Consider the following 17,968-nt stretch of genomic DNA (forward strand, 5'->3'; position numbering starts at 1 on the left):
AAATATTCTGATGGTAAGAGAAATACTAGGTATTTTTTGTTGACTAAATATCTTATTCTCAAAGTTTAGATTTTAGATGTTGCCAATAAATTAGATATATAGAATTGAAAAATAAAGTTATTTTATTATACAAATACTATTATAGTAATATTAATAAAAGGAGTTAGTTACCGTCATGTGTGGCCTAATTTAGAAGCAAAAATTATAATACCAAAAACTGTCTATATGACCTGGGCCAAGTCTTTGTAATTTATGCATTCATTTAAATTTAAAAAACAGCTCTAAGTGTCTGTTTTGTGTTGCAGAATTGAGATTTGCTTTGAAATGTCTGGTTCTTTATTCTAATACTGTTTAAATGGTTCACAGTGGTATGGTTATCCATACTCTTTGAACTGTTCCATTACCTGGAATGTAAAAGCATATTGGTTAATAGTTGTTTTCTAGTCAAAATAGATTGAATTTAGTTTATTCTAAGTGTAATAAATAAAAAAGTAAATAAATGATTGGAAGCAAGTGTGCCAAGTAAAAATTTATGAGCGGTGTACCATTTTTGTTGTTCATTCTGACTTCTAAAAGCTCTGAATTTTTTATACTTCTATAGGGGAAATCTGTCTTATATGCAATGGAGGAGAATTAAAACCCTTTATACAAGGCTTCTGGAAACATTTTATTCCATAAGTGGTTTGTGTGCACTTAATATGTCTTTCTTTAGTGGATTAAGCCAAATGGCTTGCCCTAAGTTAGAAATAGAAGAGGGGGAAACATGTCATTGTAAAGAACCAGGCAGCAGTCCTAAAAGGTCTTAATAACTGGAAGCAGATTTTAAATGGACCATTCTGGAGCTTAAACACAATACTTCCTATGTTAAGATACGTTATCTTGCTGTCATTGTACTACTTACACTATCAGCAGGTAAGTGATAGTGGGAGCTCTTAGAGGTTTGCTACATGTTTCTTCAAGAAATATATAGTCCCAGGAGAATAGTTGTACTGCCTCTTCTCCATCACGCCTGAGTGATTGAAAACACAGGGTAGGAAATATCTTTTAACATGATAGAAATAGCAAATTATGTAAATCTCATACCTGACATACAGATACATTGTAAGTATACTTTTAAGAGTTTGATATTTGCTTGTCCCAACATAGGTTGTTTTTAAATAAACATGCTTTTAATTTTTTAATCTGCTCTGTAGATGAGTGATTACTTGAGCCAGTGTTATTACAACAACTAAGTTCAAGTTAATAAACATGATGGAGCAATGATGTAGAGTATAAGTAAATAATTTCTTTTCTTCAAATGTTAGTCATTTGAGGGTTTTTTTTCCTTCAGACTTCTCTGATGCTTTTCTTTCTACCGTCAAAAAGTCAAGTTAATACTGGCTTTTTTATTTTCTTCAAACCCTTTTATTTTCTAAAAGGTACTGTTCCATACAGTAAATTGAACCAAATGGAGGGCATCATCCTGAGGGAAAGATACTAAGAGAAATAGCTTACCCCTCTTCTCTCAAATGTTGGTATTATAAAATTACCACTTAGCTTGTCTTAATGAGACACACTTACCTTGGAGAATCAGATTAAATATTTCAAAACAATACCAGTATGTTTGAATTAACCTGTAGTTTCTAAAAGTATTAACTTTTGGTATTCAGTTCTTCGGGTGAATCTTGAAAGAACTTTCTCCTACATATACCAAATTCCTGTGTAGAAGGGCTATATTTTTAGCTATAGATCACATAGAAAATGAATGATTCCTGTGTTTGCTATTATTACAAATATGAATATTTAATATATAAAGATCTCAGTCAGCTGGAAGATTTACTCAGCTCTGCGTTTCCAGTGTACTGACATAAGAGTTCATTTGATTAATAGAAAGTGAGTAAATAGAAATGCTGCTGTGGACTTTCTGTTAAAGTCCTAGAACTATTAATGAGGACCTAGAACTATAATGTCTTTGCTTCTTTTTTACAGTCTTAATATATTGTGACAATTGTGTACTTGTCTTGAATTTTATCTCAAGGAGTGTATGTACTTTTTTAAAAAGTTGTAATCTTGCTAATAATTTCCTACTGGTTTTACAGCTGGCATCCCTCGTTCAGTATTAAAAGATTGGCGTAAAGTCAAGAAGCTGAAGCAAACGGGGGAATCCTTTTTACAGGATGACTCCTGCTGTGAGATAGGGCCTAATTTGCAAAAGTGCCGGGAATGTAGACTTATTCGGAGTAAAAAAGGAGAAGAACCAACTCATTCACCAGTGTTTTGTAGGTTTTACTACTTTAGACGGTAAGTGAAAACACATAATTGGGGAAAAGTATGTTTATTGGATATTGGAAATTATACTACCATTCTGAGGGTCCCTTACAGAGGTGGAAATGAGTCCTTTGAGCTTCCCTATTTCTGAAACATTATAAAAGAGTATTAAACTTTTTTTGTGGTAAATTTAATAATAGCTAACTATGGGACTAAATTCATAATTCATATTGTTATTTGTGTTAATATGGCCTTTCTCTTCTGAGAGATTTACTCATCCTTAATGAGAAATGTTATTATTTTTTCTAGAAAATAATAGGAAACAGCAATTTGTTTTAAGAATTTTTTTTTTTTTTTTTTTTTTAAAGATTTTATTTATTTATTTGAGAGAGAGAGAATGAGAGAGAGCAAGCACATGAGAGGGGGGAGGGTCAGAGGGAGAAGCAGACTCCCTGCTGAGCAGGGAGCCCGATGCGGGACTCGATCCAGGGACTCCAGGATCATGACCTGAGCCGAAGGCAGCCGCTTAACCAACTGAGCCACCCAGGCGCCCCGTGTTTTAAGAATTTTTTTAAAGTTTATGTACTTTGACCAAAACAGTGTTGGATTTATATCTGTATATTAGCTAGAAATCACAAATAGTCTGTAAATGTAGGTAAACAATCTAGGCATTAAACTAAAGTCATTGCATTACAATGGACTACCCATACTTTTGTTAAACATATAGCTATGAAAATATGAGTTATGAGAAAAAGGATGTCAGTACCATGTCATGTCACATTTCACAGGTTTTGTAGTAAGTATAAAAACAGCTTGTAGTTGTTACTATCCTACATACTACTGTAATATTAACATTACTAAATAATTCTTCAATACTAAAATCATATATAGACCTGTAAGTTCATCACCATCATCTTCCTAAGAGATTAGGAGACACTTTGCTCTAGTAAATATACCTATGCTCGTGGCCCAGTAGAGACCCCAAGAAATGTATTGGTAGGAACAGAACAGGTTCTGTTTCTTATTTTTACTTCAGGGGCTTTTTAACCAATAATCCCCAAAGGACAGACAACTTTAAAGAATAGATGTAAAAGGTTGTACACATGGAATTGCAGAAAAGATGAACAAGAAATCAAAGAAAAGTTAGTTGGAGTGCCTGGGTGGCCCAATCATTGGTTTCTTGATTTCAGCTCAGATCATGATCTCGGGTCATGAGATGGAGCCCCGTGTCAGCTCTCTGCTGGGCGTGGAGTCTGCTTAAGATTCTCTCTCTCCTTCTCCCTCTGCCCCTCCCCCCATCCCTCTCTCAAGAAAAAAGGGGGGGAAAGCAGGTTTGAAGGAAAGACATGTTCAGATAGAGATAATAGCACAAAGCTGAAGTAAGATGATGGACTATAACAAAGGGAGAAATCTGGTTTAAAAAAAGAAGGAAAGGTTTTAGGTAATAAAAGTATGAGAAAAGGGGGTGGTAAAAGGAAATGTTCTTGGTTTCCATCGGAAAAATAAAGAATGAATTGTAATGAACTGCCGATATCCCCTGATTGAGAGTAAAAAGGGTAAGTACTATGATAACTGAAAAATAACCGCCAACAAAGAAAAGAATGGCAATTTTGCCTTCCATTTACCCTAAAATTTTCTGAATTGAGTAGTTACATGAATTGGATGTCAGAAGCTGAGAGGAACTAAGCACACATAATTGGGTTCCTAATAAACTTTTGAGAATTTCATCCTTGTTCCTCTAAGTCATAAATAGTCATTTTAATTAATGAAAACAATGTATCTGTACTTGGCATTTTTTTTAATCCTCCCAGTGAAAGTCTTGAGGTGATTTAGGGCAGTTTCTTTCCATTTATATATGTATGTATGTATTTATTTAGAGGAAGAGGGGGTACAGAGGAAGAAGCATAGGGAGAAAGAATCTTAAGCAGGCTCCTCGCCCAGCAAGAACCCAACGCGGGGTTTGATCTCAGGACCCTGAGATCATGACGTGAGCTGAAATCAAGAGTCGGACGCTAAACCAACTGAGCCACCCAGGCACCTCAATTTAGGGCATTTTCCACTTAAGAGGTTCTTGATTTAGGTTATGTGTAAAATAACAGCATTACTCTAGGCAGCATTTGGCCAGCATTTTAACTCTTGTCCTCATCAAACACTTGGATTATAGTTTTCATTTGATTGAAAAAATCTTATTTCTTGAAATAACCTAAAATTGGTGCTGCTTATCATTGCCATTTGTGTAACACTATGGGAGTCATTTAAATTTGTTAAATTTAATTAATAATTAAAGTATGTGTGTATATGAAAGACTAACCTATTTTCTTATTTTTTAACATATTTATGTGTTCATAATATAAAAATGTAAATTAATTATAAATTTACAACTTTATAAAACTGGACTTCTGTCTAGGTATCTAATCCTTTTATGTTTTAATATTTCAGATTGTCATTTAGTAAAAATGGAGTGGTTAGAATAGATGGTTTTTCTTCTCCTGACCAATATGATGATGAAGCTATGAGCTTATGGACACATGAAAATTATGATGATGATGAACTAGATGTAGAAACTTCAAAATACATCTTGGATATCATAGGTGATAAGTTCTGTCAGTTAGTAACATCGGAAAAAACAGCTTTGTCCTGGGTGAAAAAGGATGGTAAGGAAGTTAAATATACAAATGTACACATTTCATTTTAAGAATTTCTCTTTCAAGTATACTTAATGGGATTAAGTCCCTGAATTTTACCTGGTCTCATTGATATTTAATTTTGATGACACTTTTTTACGTACAGATGCACCTATACGTACTTAAGGTAACATATTTTCCAACTGAGGTTGTAATGAATGGATTATCAGTTCATGAACTCACAATAACATTATGCAGTTTCTACCATTATGACATATAGTTAGCGTCATAGGGATATTTCAGAAGTGAAATGGGGAAATTTCAGCCTTTGCCTGAGAAAGACATAGTCCATACCAATTATTTAAGTTTTTAATCTGCTGTGGTTCATCACAGTCTTTAGAGTTAGATGGATTTGTATTTTTGAATCTCAGATTTACTACTTTTAACTGTATGACTGTAAAGTGGAATAACTATCTCATAGCTTTGTTTAGAAAGTAGTTAATTATATTTACATATGTAAAGCACCTAACATTAAGTACTCTAAATGTTAGTATGTTAGCTTCTTTTCCTCCCTTTCCCTTAAATCAGTGGTTTGTCCCTCAAGGGATGTGTAACAATGACTGGAGACAATTTTGGTTGTATAACTGCAACGCTGGGGGGAGGTGATAGAGTACTAGCATCTAATGGATGGAGGTCACAGATGACCCTAAATATTCTACATTGCACAGAATAGTCCCTCACAACAGAGAATTATTCAGTCAAAAATCTTAAAAGTGCTAAGGTTGAAAAACTCCATTAGATGTAAATCTTCTGAAGAGAATTACTAATTCAAGAAATTGGTTGATCTTTAGTTAATACATCCTTTGAAGTTCTTGGTTTGCTTTTAAATTTTTGTTTTTGTGTATTTCAGCAAAAATTGTGTGGAAAAGAGCATGTTTGCCTTTAAATTTTTATTTTTCTGTATTTCAGCCAAAATTGCCTGGAAAAGAGCAGTGAGAGGAGTGCGGGAAATGTGTGATGCATGTGAAGCAACATTGTTTAACATTCATTGGGTCTGCCAAAAATGTGGATTTGTGGTCTGCTTAGATTGTTACAAGGCAAAGGAAAGGAAGAGTTCTAGAGGTTGGTTTATAACTCTATATAAATTGAAATTTTTATAATGTTCATTTTCTTTAGGGTCACTCATCTGGAAAATGATATGTGTGTGAGGGTTTTTTATTTTTCCCCTGCTTTCCTTTATTTTGAATATATTACATTAAAGAAGTTTTGTGAAGTTTATTAATGGCCAGATTTTCTAGAATAAAAACTGCATCTACATCCTTTTATCCTCATTAGAAAGATCCACCCTCTCATTTCAAGCAGGTAGTTGTGTTGTTTTTGTTTTTAAGATTTATTTATTTATTTTAGAAAGAATGAGCGGGGTGGGGGTAGGGCAGAGGGAGAAGCCTCAAGTAGACTCCTTGCTGAGCATGGAGCCTGACATGGGGCTCCATCCCATAATCCTGAGACGAAATCAAACGTCAGACATTTAACTGACTGAGCCACCCAGGCACCCCTCAAGCAGGTAGTTCTTTAATGTAGCCCAGTTTAGGATAGGCTTTGCTACTTTCAGATTCCAGTTTTAGGAGCCCGAAGTCCATTCTAGAACCTGTTAATTACATGGTCATGCACATGAGTCATTTAAATTTCATTAAATTTCATTAAAATCGTATGAACTGATTTTTCTAAATAATTGGTCCATAAAGTTCTTTTTTTTTTCCTTCAAATTTTTATTTAAATCCTAGTTAGTTAACATAGTTAACTGTATAACCAATATTGGTTTCCGGAGTAGAATTCAGTGGTTCATCACTTACATGAAACACCTGGTAATCATCACAACAAGGGCCCTCCTTAATATCCATTACCCATCTAGCCCATCCCCTACCCTCCTCCCTCCATCAACCCTCAGTTTGTTCTCTGTCCTTAAGACCATAAAGTTCAAATCAAAACGTTCAAGAGTATGCTTCCATCAGTATCATTTATCCCCTAGTTCTTTGAGAAAGAAGTCTTTATTACATATGAAAGTAGTCTCTGAAGCTGTTATTTCTAATTTCTAGATTAAAATGGCACAAAAACAGGTGTTCTGCATGTTAGTACAGTTGGAGATAATATAAAATGTAAAAAGGAAGTAACTAAATTCACCTTTTCTCATGCTAAAAGTGTTTTTAGAAAAAGTTTATCCAAGGCAAATTTGGAAGTAGCTTCCTAATACTGGTAACCTGAAATTTTTCAGTAATTTGTTTGGGATAAAGTCATCATGAACTGAGAGGATTCAAATTGTGGAAGTATTAGAAGTAAAATCATGTTTAGTGATAGAAACTGTTTAATGTCTAAAAATGATGCATGTCATTTTCATATCCAGGTAACTCTTTTTCAGAATTGTATATCAGATAGATAAATTATGAGTTAGCCATCAGTATCTTTTCCACTGGTAAGGTTATGAAAGCCTTTCTAACTCTTTTTCTTAGACACTGAGCACTTAACCAAAAAGACCCCTGTAGTGGGACATATTTCCAAACATCATGGCTGTGTGTTTCTGAGATATGCAAAAGATAGGAAATATGAGTAAAATGTGAAACTGTAGTAAGGAATGCATTCTAGGGGCTCCTGGGTGGTGCAGTCAGTTAAGTATCCGAATCCGACTTGGTTTTGGCTCAGGTTATGATCTCATGGGTTGTGAGATCCAGCCCCACTTGGCCTCTGCAGTCTGCAGAATCGGCTTGGAACTTTCTCTCCCTCTGTCGCTCCAGTGTACATGCGTGCATGCACACTTCCCCCCACCACACACACCGTAAAATAAATACATAAATATTTTTTTAAAGAAAGGGATGCATTTTAGGCATTTACTATCTTCAAAATTATAAAAATATATTTGGATATTTTCTGTTAATAGGATTGGCTGCACTGTTCATCACATGCATTTTATATTCCTTTTTCCTGGCTCCATATTACTTTTGTTTTCCCTTTGCCTAATTAAAAAATTAATTTATCACATTTTGCTATATTGTATGCATATATATATAAGTATGTAGCACTTTTTGAATAAGATAAGGTATGTATAATAAACCTAAATAGTTATGTTGTTATTGATATTCATAGTATTATTAATTTTTTTTTTTTTAAAGATTTTATTTATTTGATAGAGAGAGATACAGTGAGAGAGGGAACACAAGCAGGGGGAGTGAGAGAGGGAGAAGCAGGCTTCCCGCCGAGCAGGGAGCCCGATGCGGGGCTCGATCCCAGGACTCCGGGATCATGACCTGAGCTGAAGGCAGACACTTAACGACTGAGCCACCCAGGCGCCCCCATAGTATTATTAATTTTTAAAAGCATAGTCTGTCAGTCACTGTATCTTTTTTTTAGTATAACCTATATGCCTTAAGTTGTATTCTGTTATCTATATATCTATTTCACTGTTAAATATTGTAATAAAATCATTTATAGGTTGTTGCTTTATATAGTGGCAATTAGCATAAGTGTCTAAAATATAAGCAGTTAGAAAACATTTACAGGTTACTGTGTAGGCTCTGGAGGGGAAAGTTAGTTTTTTGTTTTGTTTTGTTCTGTTTTTTAAAGATTTTATTTGAGAGAGCAAGAGAGCACAAGCAGGGGGAGGGGCAGTGGGAGAGGGAGAAGCAGACTCCCGGTTGAGCAGGGAGCCAGATACAGGACTGGATCCCAGGACTCTGGGATCATGACCTGAGCCGAAGGCCAACTCTTAACCGACTGAGCCACCCAGGCACCCCTAGTTGGAAAGCTTTTAAAGAGGGCGCCTGGGTGGCTCAGTTGGTTAAGCGACTGCCTTCGGCTCAGGTCATGATCCTGGAGTCTCCGGATTGAGTCCCGCATCGGGCTCCCTGCTCAGCAGGGAGTCTGCTTCTCCCTCTGACCCTCCCCCCTCTCATGTGCTCTCTCTCGCTCTCTCATTCTCTCTCTCAAATAAATAAATAAAATCTTTAAAAAAAAAAAAAAAAAGGAAAGCTTTTAAAGAAAACCAGTTTTAGACACTTTAGACTGGATTTGAATTTTATTTAGTCTGCAGCTTTTCATGAAATAATAGTTGTAGATTTTTTATGCTGAATAAAATGAGCTTTCTGATATTTATTGCATCTATTAACAGCTACAACATAAGTAGCTATCTGTGTCATCAAATTTATAGAAAAAGATATCCTTGAGATCAAGATAACAATATTTTTCCTGTGTATTATTTGCCTCATGCTATGCCTTAATATGTTTACAACTCCAGGTATGGAGCCTTGTTTGAAGGCACTAATAACAAATATTTTGTATAAAATAGCAGCTTTTTAACATCCCATGGCAGTTCCTCTACATGTCTTTAAAGCATAAAAGGAAAAGAGCAGTAGCCTCAAATTTGTGTCAGTTTCTGATGTACTAAGATCAGGCGACAGCCCTGTTGGGCACAGAAAATAGTGAAGAGATAATAGGGGATGAGCGACAGAGAAGCTAAAATCAAATAAGGAAGATAGAGGTAACAAATACATTAATGACAATAAATAATGGTAATTTTAGAAAAGGCTAAATAACATATCAATTTTGTACCTTGTTTTTATAAAGTTATCAGAATGATGGAACTGTCTTATTTTTAAAAAACCGAACATTTGAAGCCTACCATTGACATTTTATATAATTGTGAAGCTTTTGGGACACCTGGGTGGCTCAGTTGATTAAGCATCTGCCTTCGGCTCAGGTCATGGTCTCAGGGTCTTAGGATTGAATCCCGCATCAGGCTCTCTGCTCGGTGGGGGGGGGGGGGGGGCTGTTGCTTCTCCCTCTGCCTGCTGCTCCCCCTGTTTGTGCTTTCTCTCTCTGTCAAATAAGATTTTATGTATTTATTTGACAGAGAGAGACACACATCGAGAGAGGGAACACAAGCAGGGGGAGTGGGAGGGGGAAAAGCAGGCTCCAGAGCCCGATGCGGGGCTTGATCCCAGGACCCTGGGATCATGACCTGAGCCGAAGGCAGTTGCCCAATGACTAAGCCACCCAGGCGCCCCTGTTAAGCTCTTTTTATACAAACCACCAATTTTATAATTATAAAACCATGACATATAAAAATAAATATGTTGTAATCATACAGATAAAGAACTGTATGCTTGGATGAAGTGTGTGAAGGGACAGCCTCATGATCACAAACATTTAATGCCAACTCAAATTATACCCGGTTCTGGTAAGTATAAATGCAAATTATTTACTTAGTAGTGTAATAACTCTTGCTTGCTCTAGATTATTTAGGAGTATGTAGGGGTATAATGGAATGGAGAGGTAAGGTTTTTCTAATCTTGAATTGTTTTTGTTCAGTTCTTAGAATCTTCTATGTAATAAAGCTAGCAAGGTAAGCCCAGCCCCAATGATGAAGAAAGCCAGAGGAACCATTTTAGAGGGGGAAAACTAGAGTGTAATGAAAATGCTTATTAGATTTATGATATTCTCCCCTTTTTGAGCATACTGAATTTTTAATAGTAGAGGTAAGAGAGAAAATAGAGAACATGAACTTGGCTGAATGATCAAACCTGAAATAGAAGAGATGGAAAAAAAAAAACGGAAAGAAAAGTGAAAGAACACAAGAAAACCTGCACAAGATAAACAGGAAAAATTTTATGATCTTAACAACTAGGGGCAATCCTTTTATTAACCACTATTATTTTTTGTAGTTTTGACAGATCTTCTAGATGCGATGCACGCTCTTAGAGAAAAATATGGTATTAAATCCCATTGTCATTGCACTAACAAACAGAATATACAAGTTGGAAATTTTCCTGCAATGAATGGTGTATCTCAAGTGAGTACAACTTTCTAATTATTCCAATGAAATGCATGGTTAAATTAATCAGCTTTGATATTTGAAATCCAATTTAGGACTTGTGTTTTGTAAACTTATGTTTTCTTTGTTACTGTATAAATATAACTACTACTTTTAACTCTGAATAATTGAAAAAGTAGTATTTTAAAAGTTTAATTGTTCTACCTTTACAGGTTTTACAGAATGTTCTTAATCACAGTAATAAAATTTCTCTGTGCATGCCTGAGTCTCAGCAGCAAAATAACCCTCAGAAGTCTGAGAGTAATGGCAACAGCAGCCCAGGGAGTGACGTAAGCACAGACAGCAAGTTAACTCCTCCAGAATCCCAGTCACCACTGCACTGGTTAGCAGATCTTGCAGAACAGAAGTCCAGAGAGGAAAAAAAAGGTGAATATAATTAAGTGTATAATAGAGGACCATAATATAACTGACAATGTACATTAATATGTAATATTCACTTATTACAATTTACATTTGTCTTTTGCTTGCATTATGAATGGTTTAGATTCAGGAAAACATTTGTTTTCTGTTGTTAGGAACTCACCTTCCTATGATTGTATCAAAATCAGTTAGAGAATCATTTGTGGATGAGCATATCATTAAAGCCACCAGGGCAGTAGATTTGTAATTTAAACTATACTTTCTCCCTGTCTTAGCTGTAGCATTTTTCATTTGTGACAGGTGCAAACTCAGCTACATGTGTAAGATATTGAGGAAGGCCTTTTCATATTCAAACTGTTTGACTCCATTTTGAAGGATCTAACCCATCCTCTGGTGTGTGTTCAGGTGAATAAATCACTAGTGCTACACTTTTTACCTCTCACTATCAAATGTAGGGTCCCGGTTTTTTCTGTACTTTAGCAGCATGCTTAATTTTATTTGAATTTTGTAAATGTTGTATTTCAGAAAACAAAGAATTTGCCCTTGAAAAGCAAATTAAAGAAGAGAGAGAACAAGACAACCCTGATTCTCCAAATAGCAGAACATCACCTCCTGTGTCCCAGAATAATGAACAGGGCTCAACTTTACGAGATTTGCTGACCACAACTGCTGGCAAGCTCCGTGTGGGTTCTACAGACGCTGGCATTGCCTTTGCCCCAGTGTATTCAATGGGAACCCCAGTGAGTAAGATGCCAGATTTTTGGTTTTCATATGGACCTTAAATTTAGATTTGGCTGTGAACCACACAAGAAATAGATGCAAATGAAATAAAAGACACTTATTACTAGGCATGCTCCCAATTGCAGTATAAATCTCATAGCTTAAAAGCTAGAGATTTGGGTTTTCCCCCCCAGGTGAAAAAGGTTGGGGGAGAGGCATTTAATGCCAGAAGAGCCCTAAGAGTCTCCTTCAGAATTTGAAAACAACGTATCCTGTAGGGGAAATAAATCACATGGTTAATGTTTTGTTACTAAAAATATTTAGTAATCAGTTTTTGTTTTAATTATGCACCAGAAGAAAATGAAAAAACAATAGTTGTATAGGTAGGCACAAATTTTTAGTGATCTTTAAAAGTATATGGGAGATTCCACCCATCTATCTCCTCTGCACTAGTCCTAAAATAATACAAAGGGCCACACTTACAGTTTCTGGGGACCTGGTAGTTTCTCACATAGAAGACCACCAAACTCTGGTTCATATCTGTTAGGAACAGCGTAGGGACTATAGATGTATATTCACTGACATGATTACATATTCTTGAAGGCACATAAAATGTTTGTGTTGGTTGTTTGCTATGTTAGGAGTAAACCAGAGTGAAAGTTTAAAGATGTATACATTTCCTCTTAATATATAACTTTTTCCCTAATAGAGTGGTAAAAGTGGAAGGACTATGCCAAACATTCTTGATGACATAATTGCTTCAGTTGTTGAAAACAAAATTCCACCAACTAAAGCCTCTAAAATAAATGTAAAACCAGAGCTGAAAGAAGAACCTAAAGAGAGCAGAAAATCACCCATGGAGGAAAACAATAAATTGTACAGTGATATACCACATTCTTGGATCTGTGAGCAGCATATTCTGTGGCTTAAGGATTATAAAAATATTAATAATTGGAAGCTTTTCAAAGAGTGTTGGAAACATGGACAAGTGAGTATTTTAAGCTAATTAGTGAAACTAAAACTGGTTGGATAGGAAGAAAGGGGAAAGATAGTACTTAACACATTTGGAAGTAAGATCAAAAACAAAAAGGTTAACAGAATTACTGTTTCTGAATTCTTATTTTTTGGTCAGATTTATATGAATTAAAAGGGAAGCACTGATTGATGTTATATTTTTTAGCTATCAGTCAACAGACTTTTAATAAAGCCATATATTTTATAAAATTTGGTACTTCCTTTTTTTACATTTGCATCTTAGTCCAGTTAACAGATTCATATCTACAGAAGCATTTGCCTCAGACTAACCAAAAGTTATGTAGATGTTTTTGCCTTTAATGTTCATCCATAGAACATTTTTTTATACATTAGTTCATCAGATCTTGAATGACATTATTTCATTCTGTTCAATGATGAAAATGATACTCTTTGACCAGAGTTTTCATAGAATGTTTGAGACACATTTCAGAGGGCAGTTTATTACATTAATGCAGAAATTGTGAACAAAATTAAGAATTTGCATGATTTAGTATTATGTTGTTTTTTTCTTGCTTTCTGGAATACATCGTTTGCAATTTTATTTTACTTTCTTCATTGAACAGATAGTTATTGAGCTCCTAATAAAATCTAGTCTTTGTGCTGGCCATTAAGGATATAAAAATAAGTAAGATGAGTAAACTTTAGTGCTAGTGGTTCTTATTAATCTTTTTAGGTCACTAATCCTTTTCACGATGTGAAGAAAACTTGGTTCCTTTCTCCCCAGAAAAAATTCATACCCATGTATCACACATACACAATATTTAGCTTTTTATTTCCTTTTTGTTGTTGTTGTTTTTTCCTTTGTTTTCTCGTTGGCTCCCCTTGAAGCCCTGATGCCATTGGCAGGTCATAATTTAGACCACTTGATTTGGTATGTGCTTGAGCTGTCAAGTAAATATTTTAATAAGTACGTTAAATATTCTAAGAACTTTGTTAAAGTGCTGTAAAAACCCAAAAAAGGGAATGACTAGGCTAGAGTACTAATTCAGAAATGCTAGTCTGAATTGATGCCTCAGGGGTTAAGTGAAATTTTTCTAGATGTGAACAAGAGGTTGGAAATAAAGAGCATCGGGTGCTTGGGGTACTGTTAAGTAGTTTTGTTTGGAACATAGATAAAAGAGTTCTGTGGGAGAATGGTGAGAAATGGTAGTTAGGGTTATGATTATGAAGGGCCTTTTTTTTTTTTTTTTTTTTAAGATTTTATTTATTTATTTGAGAGAGAGAGAATGAGAGAGAGTGAGCACATGAGAGGGGGGAGGGTCAGAGGGAGAAGCAGACTCCCCGCTGAGCAGGGAGCCCGATGCAGGACTCGTTCCAGGGACTCCAGGATCATGACCTGAGCCGAAGGCAGTCGCTTAACCAACTGAGCCACCCAGGCGCCCTATGAAGGGCCTTTGATTATTACACTAAGGAGTTTGAATTTTATCCTGTAGATGATAGTTTTAATTGATGAGTCAAAGTAATCAGATTGACATATTAAAATAACTGACAGCAAAGCAGATTGGAGTTGAATTAGAAGAAAATAAGGCTGTAGGCAAGGAATCAAAATAGGAAGGTTTCCAGTATTTTGCGAAGATGATGATGATGGTAGCCTAAGAGTTCTGCTTGAGAATATTCTAATATGCTAGCTAATTTGCCCCTCATTTTTTTGACAATATGACTACCATTAGAAAGCGTGGCATAGGGCTGGATAGGAGTATTACTGGTTAGCCACAATACGGGCTGGGAATTAATATCTGAATTGCCAACAATAGTTAATTAACAGCTGAACCTATTTTTTATAGTTGGATATATTATTAGCCTGTTGAAGGGAAGTTTAATGGAGTGGTCCCCCAAGTAAGTAGTTAACTAGATTTAAGGTGATTTTTGTTTTTCTTTTCTTTTGAGATATCTTTTGTGATAAGAACCCTAGCTAGAGGTTATTCTGCTCTGTGGTTCCTGAAATATAATTATCTTAATGAAGTTTAAGATGACTTAATAAATAGTGTATTTTACAAGAGAGTCACAACTTTCTTTGTTCTCTATATCCCAGACATTTGCTTCTTTTATAATAAAGGAATTTAAAAAACCCAAAACCTTGGGGATAGTATATCAGATTGTTGTAGAGGTTTTTTTACATCGGCATTGGAGTTCTAGAAGCTTTTTAAATCTTCAGTTGTTAGTTTTGGGTTAGATAGCCTTGAGGGAATTCAAATTCATATGATTTCAAAGGAGAGATTTACTTTCAGGGAGTCAGCCATTAAGCTTGAAATTTAATATTTTGCCTGGTTGTTTAATATTTTTATTTATCATGATCCTTATGGAGGTAAAGAACGTGTGTATGTGTTTTAAGTGATACAAATTATGTTTTAATCTCAAGGACTATATGTGTTCTGTTAAAATCTTATTATATCTATCACACATATAGATACATAAGTAGGTTATGTTCTAGCTTCAAAAATTAGTCTATAAATAAAGCAGCCAAAAATCCATATTTATACTACCTAGAACTGAAATTTTTAATCTAGTCCTTTAAGACTTCTTTCCTGAAAATGTACTACATGTTAACTTTAATTTTAAAAAATGGCAATCTATTCTACATGGCATTCTCTCTTACTCTCTTTGACAGTATATTATGTCCATCTTTTCAGGTCAGGGACTATTTTCAGTAGTCCCTTTTATTTTCACAATTTGTCATTAGTCCTAAAACTTAACATGTTATCTGTTTGTTGTATATGTGTATAAAATCAAATTTTGGAAGTGTCCATATACCTTTTAACTTATCGATCTGTCTATTTATTTATTTATAAGCCTGCAGTGGTTTCTGGTGTGCATAAGAAAATGAACATTAGCTTGTGGAAGGCGGAGTCAATTAGTCTTGATTTTGGAGACCACCAAGCTGATCTCCTGAACTGCAAAGACAGCATTATTTCGAATGCCAATGTTAAGGAATTCTGGGATGGTTTTGAAGAAGTTTCAAGTATGTTGTTTTTTGTTTGTTTTACTGTTTTCTGAAATATATCCCCCCAAAATTATAAATTGCAAATATGACTTAACAGATTTTTAATCTTTGAAACTTCTATATTACTTTAGCTAATAAAGAAGAGACAAATACTTGGAAACAAGAGACTGGGTCTTATTCCTTTGTTCCACCCCTAGTTTCCTTTGACCATAAATAAGTTATTTAAACTATGTTTCCTTATATAGGGAATATTTTTGGCAACCCCATAAATCTCTGAGAATTATATGTTATGTAAAACACTTAGAAAATTAAAAATAAAAATGTTAAGACTAGTTTCAATAACAATTGTAAACAGATTTTTAAAGAATATTTTTGCAGTATTACAAATACCTAAATACATAAGGAATAAAAGTCCTAATACTATATAAGTACATAAGAAATTAAACTCAATAAGCAAGCATTCATTAAATACTTCCTATACAATAATCATCATTCGTTTTACATTTCTTCCTTCTTCTCCAAACATTAATAAAAATTAAAAGGCAGAAATTACCTTTTACTAATGAACTGCATTCTTTATAGAACGACAAAAAATGAAAAGTGGAGAAACAGTTGTTTTAAAATTGAAAGATTGCCCTTCAGGAGAAGACTTCAAGACTATGATGCCAGCAAGGTATATATTTTTAAAACGTGTTATTTTAACGCTTGGGTTTTTGAATTTGAGCTGAGATTATCCCCAGAAGTAGGATAAGGAACTACATATTTAACCTTCAGGCATTTTCCTTGCCAATTAAAAATAAATTAAGAACAAAACCCAATCTCTGTATTCTCAGTAGGATAAAGTCTTTATGTTAGGGAAGTAAAGGAAATAATGCTAATATCAAAGGATGTGGGGTCTTGTTTAGGACCTCCCTTCTCTTTATGCTTTTAATTTGCTATGATTAGAGAAACAGAATTGCAGTTTTAGTCAGTGTCACTTCTGTTCTGTGCTTGTCCTGGTGTTAGGCATTCATTTAAACTGAATGAAGTCAAGGGAAGTGTTACTTGTCAGAATCCTTAAGGAAAGGTTGTATTATGTTTTGAACCACCTGAAAATTTTGTATATGAAAGCACCTAAGAATGTTAATCTGTATTCAAAAGAAGTCAATGTTGTTATTCTTCAGATACGAAGATCTTTTAAAAAGCCTACCATTGCCAGAATATTGTAATCCAGAAGGAAAATTCAACTTGGCCTCTCATTTGCCAGGATTTTTTGTACGCCCTGATCTAGGACCCAGGTTGTGCAGTGCCTATGGTAGGTATATATTTGCATTTCCGTGAACTTGGAATTATATGAAATTTTAACTGCTGTCCAAAGATAAATTGTCTAGTGATTTTTAGGCTCTACTAAATCCATTTTTTAGTAATCCATTGAAATCTTTTTTCTATCAAACAGTATATTAGATATTAATAGCCAATATAGTTAAGTACTTGCTAATTCCTTGCAAAATATTTACATTTTCTAGTAATTTTATTTTTTATGGAAATTTCTTGGGGAGCAGGCTTTAGAACAAGGAAACTAAAGCTCAAATTACAATTAACAAATTTTCCTCATAGAGCTGATTTTAGGGGGACTATCTAGGATATGTATTCAGTCAAATAAAATTCTATTTTATACACAGGTGTAGCTGCTGCTAAAGATCATGACATAGGAACAACAAATCTCCATGTTGAAGTTTCTGATGTTGTAAATATTCTAGTCTATGTTGGCATAGCAAAAGGAAATGGCATTCTCTCAAAAGCAGGTAAAGAAACTTGAATAGTGGTTTTGGGGATGAAATTGAATAACCACACACACTAGGACTTATTATCTGGAATGTCAGCCTCTGAGTAAACAGCAAAGATTGCAGAAAGAATTGCAGTGGATATAGGGATATTCTGATCTTTATTACTTTAAGAGTGCTTGATTTACCTGTCTTTTTTCAATATAATAGAAATTTTAATTTTTTTTTAAGATTTTATTTATTTATTTGACAGAGAGAGAGAGACCGAGTGAGAGGGAACACAAGCAGGGGGAGTGGGAGAGGGAGAAGCAGGCTTCCCGCGGAGCAGGGAGCCCGATGCGGGGCTCGAACCCAGGACCCTGGGATCATGACCTGAGCCGAAGGCAGACGCTTAATG

At 34.8% G+C, this 17,968-nt stretch overlaps 1 protein-coding gene across 7 annotated transcripts in view; it reads left to right on the plus strand.

The window, feature by feature from the left end:
- The window catches only part of JMJD1C (jumonji domain containing 1C), a 338,429-nt gene that overhangs the window by 306,459 nt on the left and 14,002 nt on the right, over positions 1-17,968 (plus strand). For all 7 annotated transcript variants that reach the window (XM_036086485.2, XM_078077663.1, XM_036086482.2 and 4 more), the window contains 12 exons: positions 2,079-2,280; positions 4,687-4,901; positions 5,841-5,993; positions 10,009-10,098; positions 10,583-10,710; positions 10,905-11,118; positions 11,638-11,852; positions 12,542-12,820; positions 15,658-15,826; positions 16,391-16,481; positions 16,972-17,102; positions 17,470-17,592. In XM_036086485.2, the coding sequence (XP_035942378.1) occupies positions 2,079-2,280; positions 4,687-4,901; positions 5,841-5,993; positions 10,009-10,098; positions 10,583-10,710; positions 10,905-11,118; positions 11,638-11,852; positions 12,542-12,820; positions 15,658-15,826; positions 16,391-16,481; positions 16,972-17,102; positions 17,470-17,592 (2,010 nt within the window). The remainder of the gene's footprint in view (positions 1-2,078; positions 2,281-4,686; positions 4,902-5,840; positions 5,994-10,008; positions 10,099-10,582; positions 10,711-10,904; positions 11,119-11,637; positions 11,853-12,541; positions 12,821-15,657; positions 15,827-16,390; positions 16,482-16,971; positions 17,103-17,469; positions 17,593-17,968) is intronic.

Source organism: Halichoerus grypus, chromosome 7, assembly GCF_964656455.1.
Source record: "Halichoerus grypus chromosome 7, mHalGry1.hap1.1, whole genome shotgun sequence".
Taxonomy (NCBI): Eukaryota; Metazoa; Chordata; class Mammalia; order Carnivora; family Phocidae; genus Halichoerus; species Halichoerus grypus.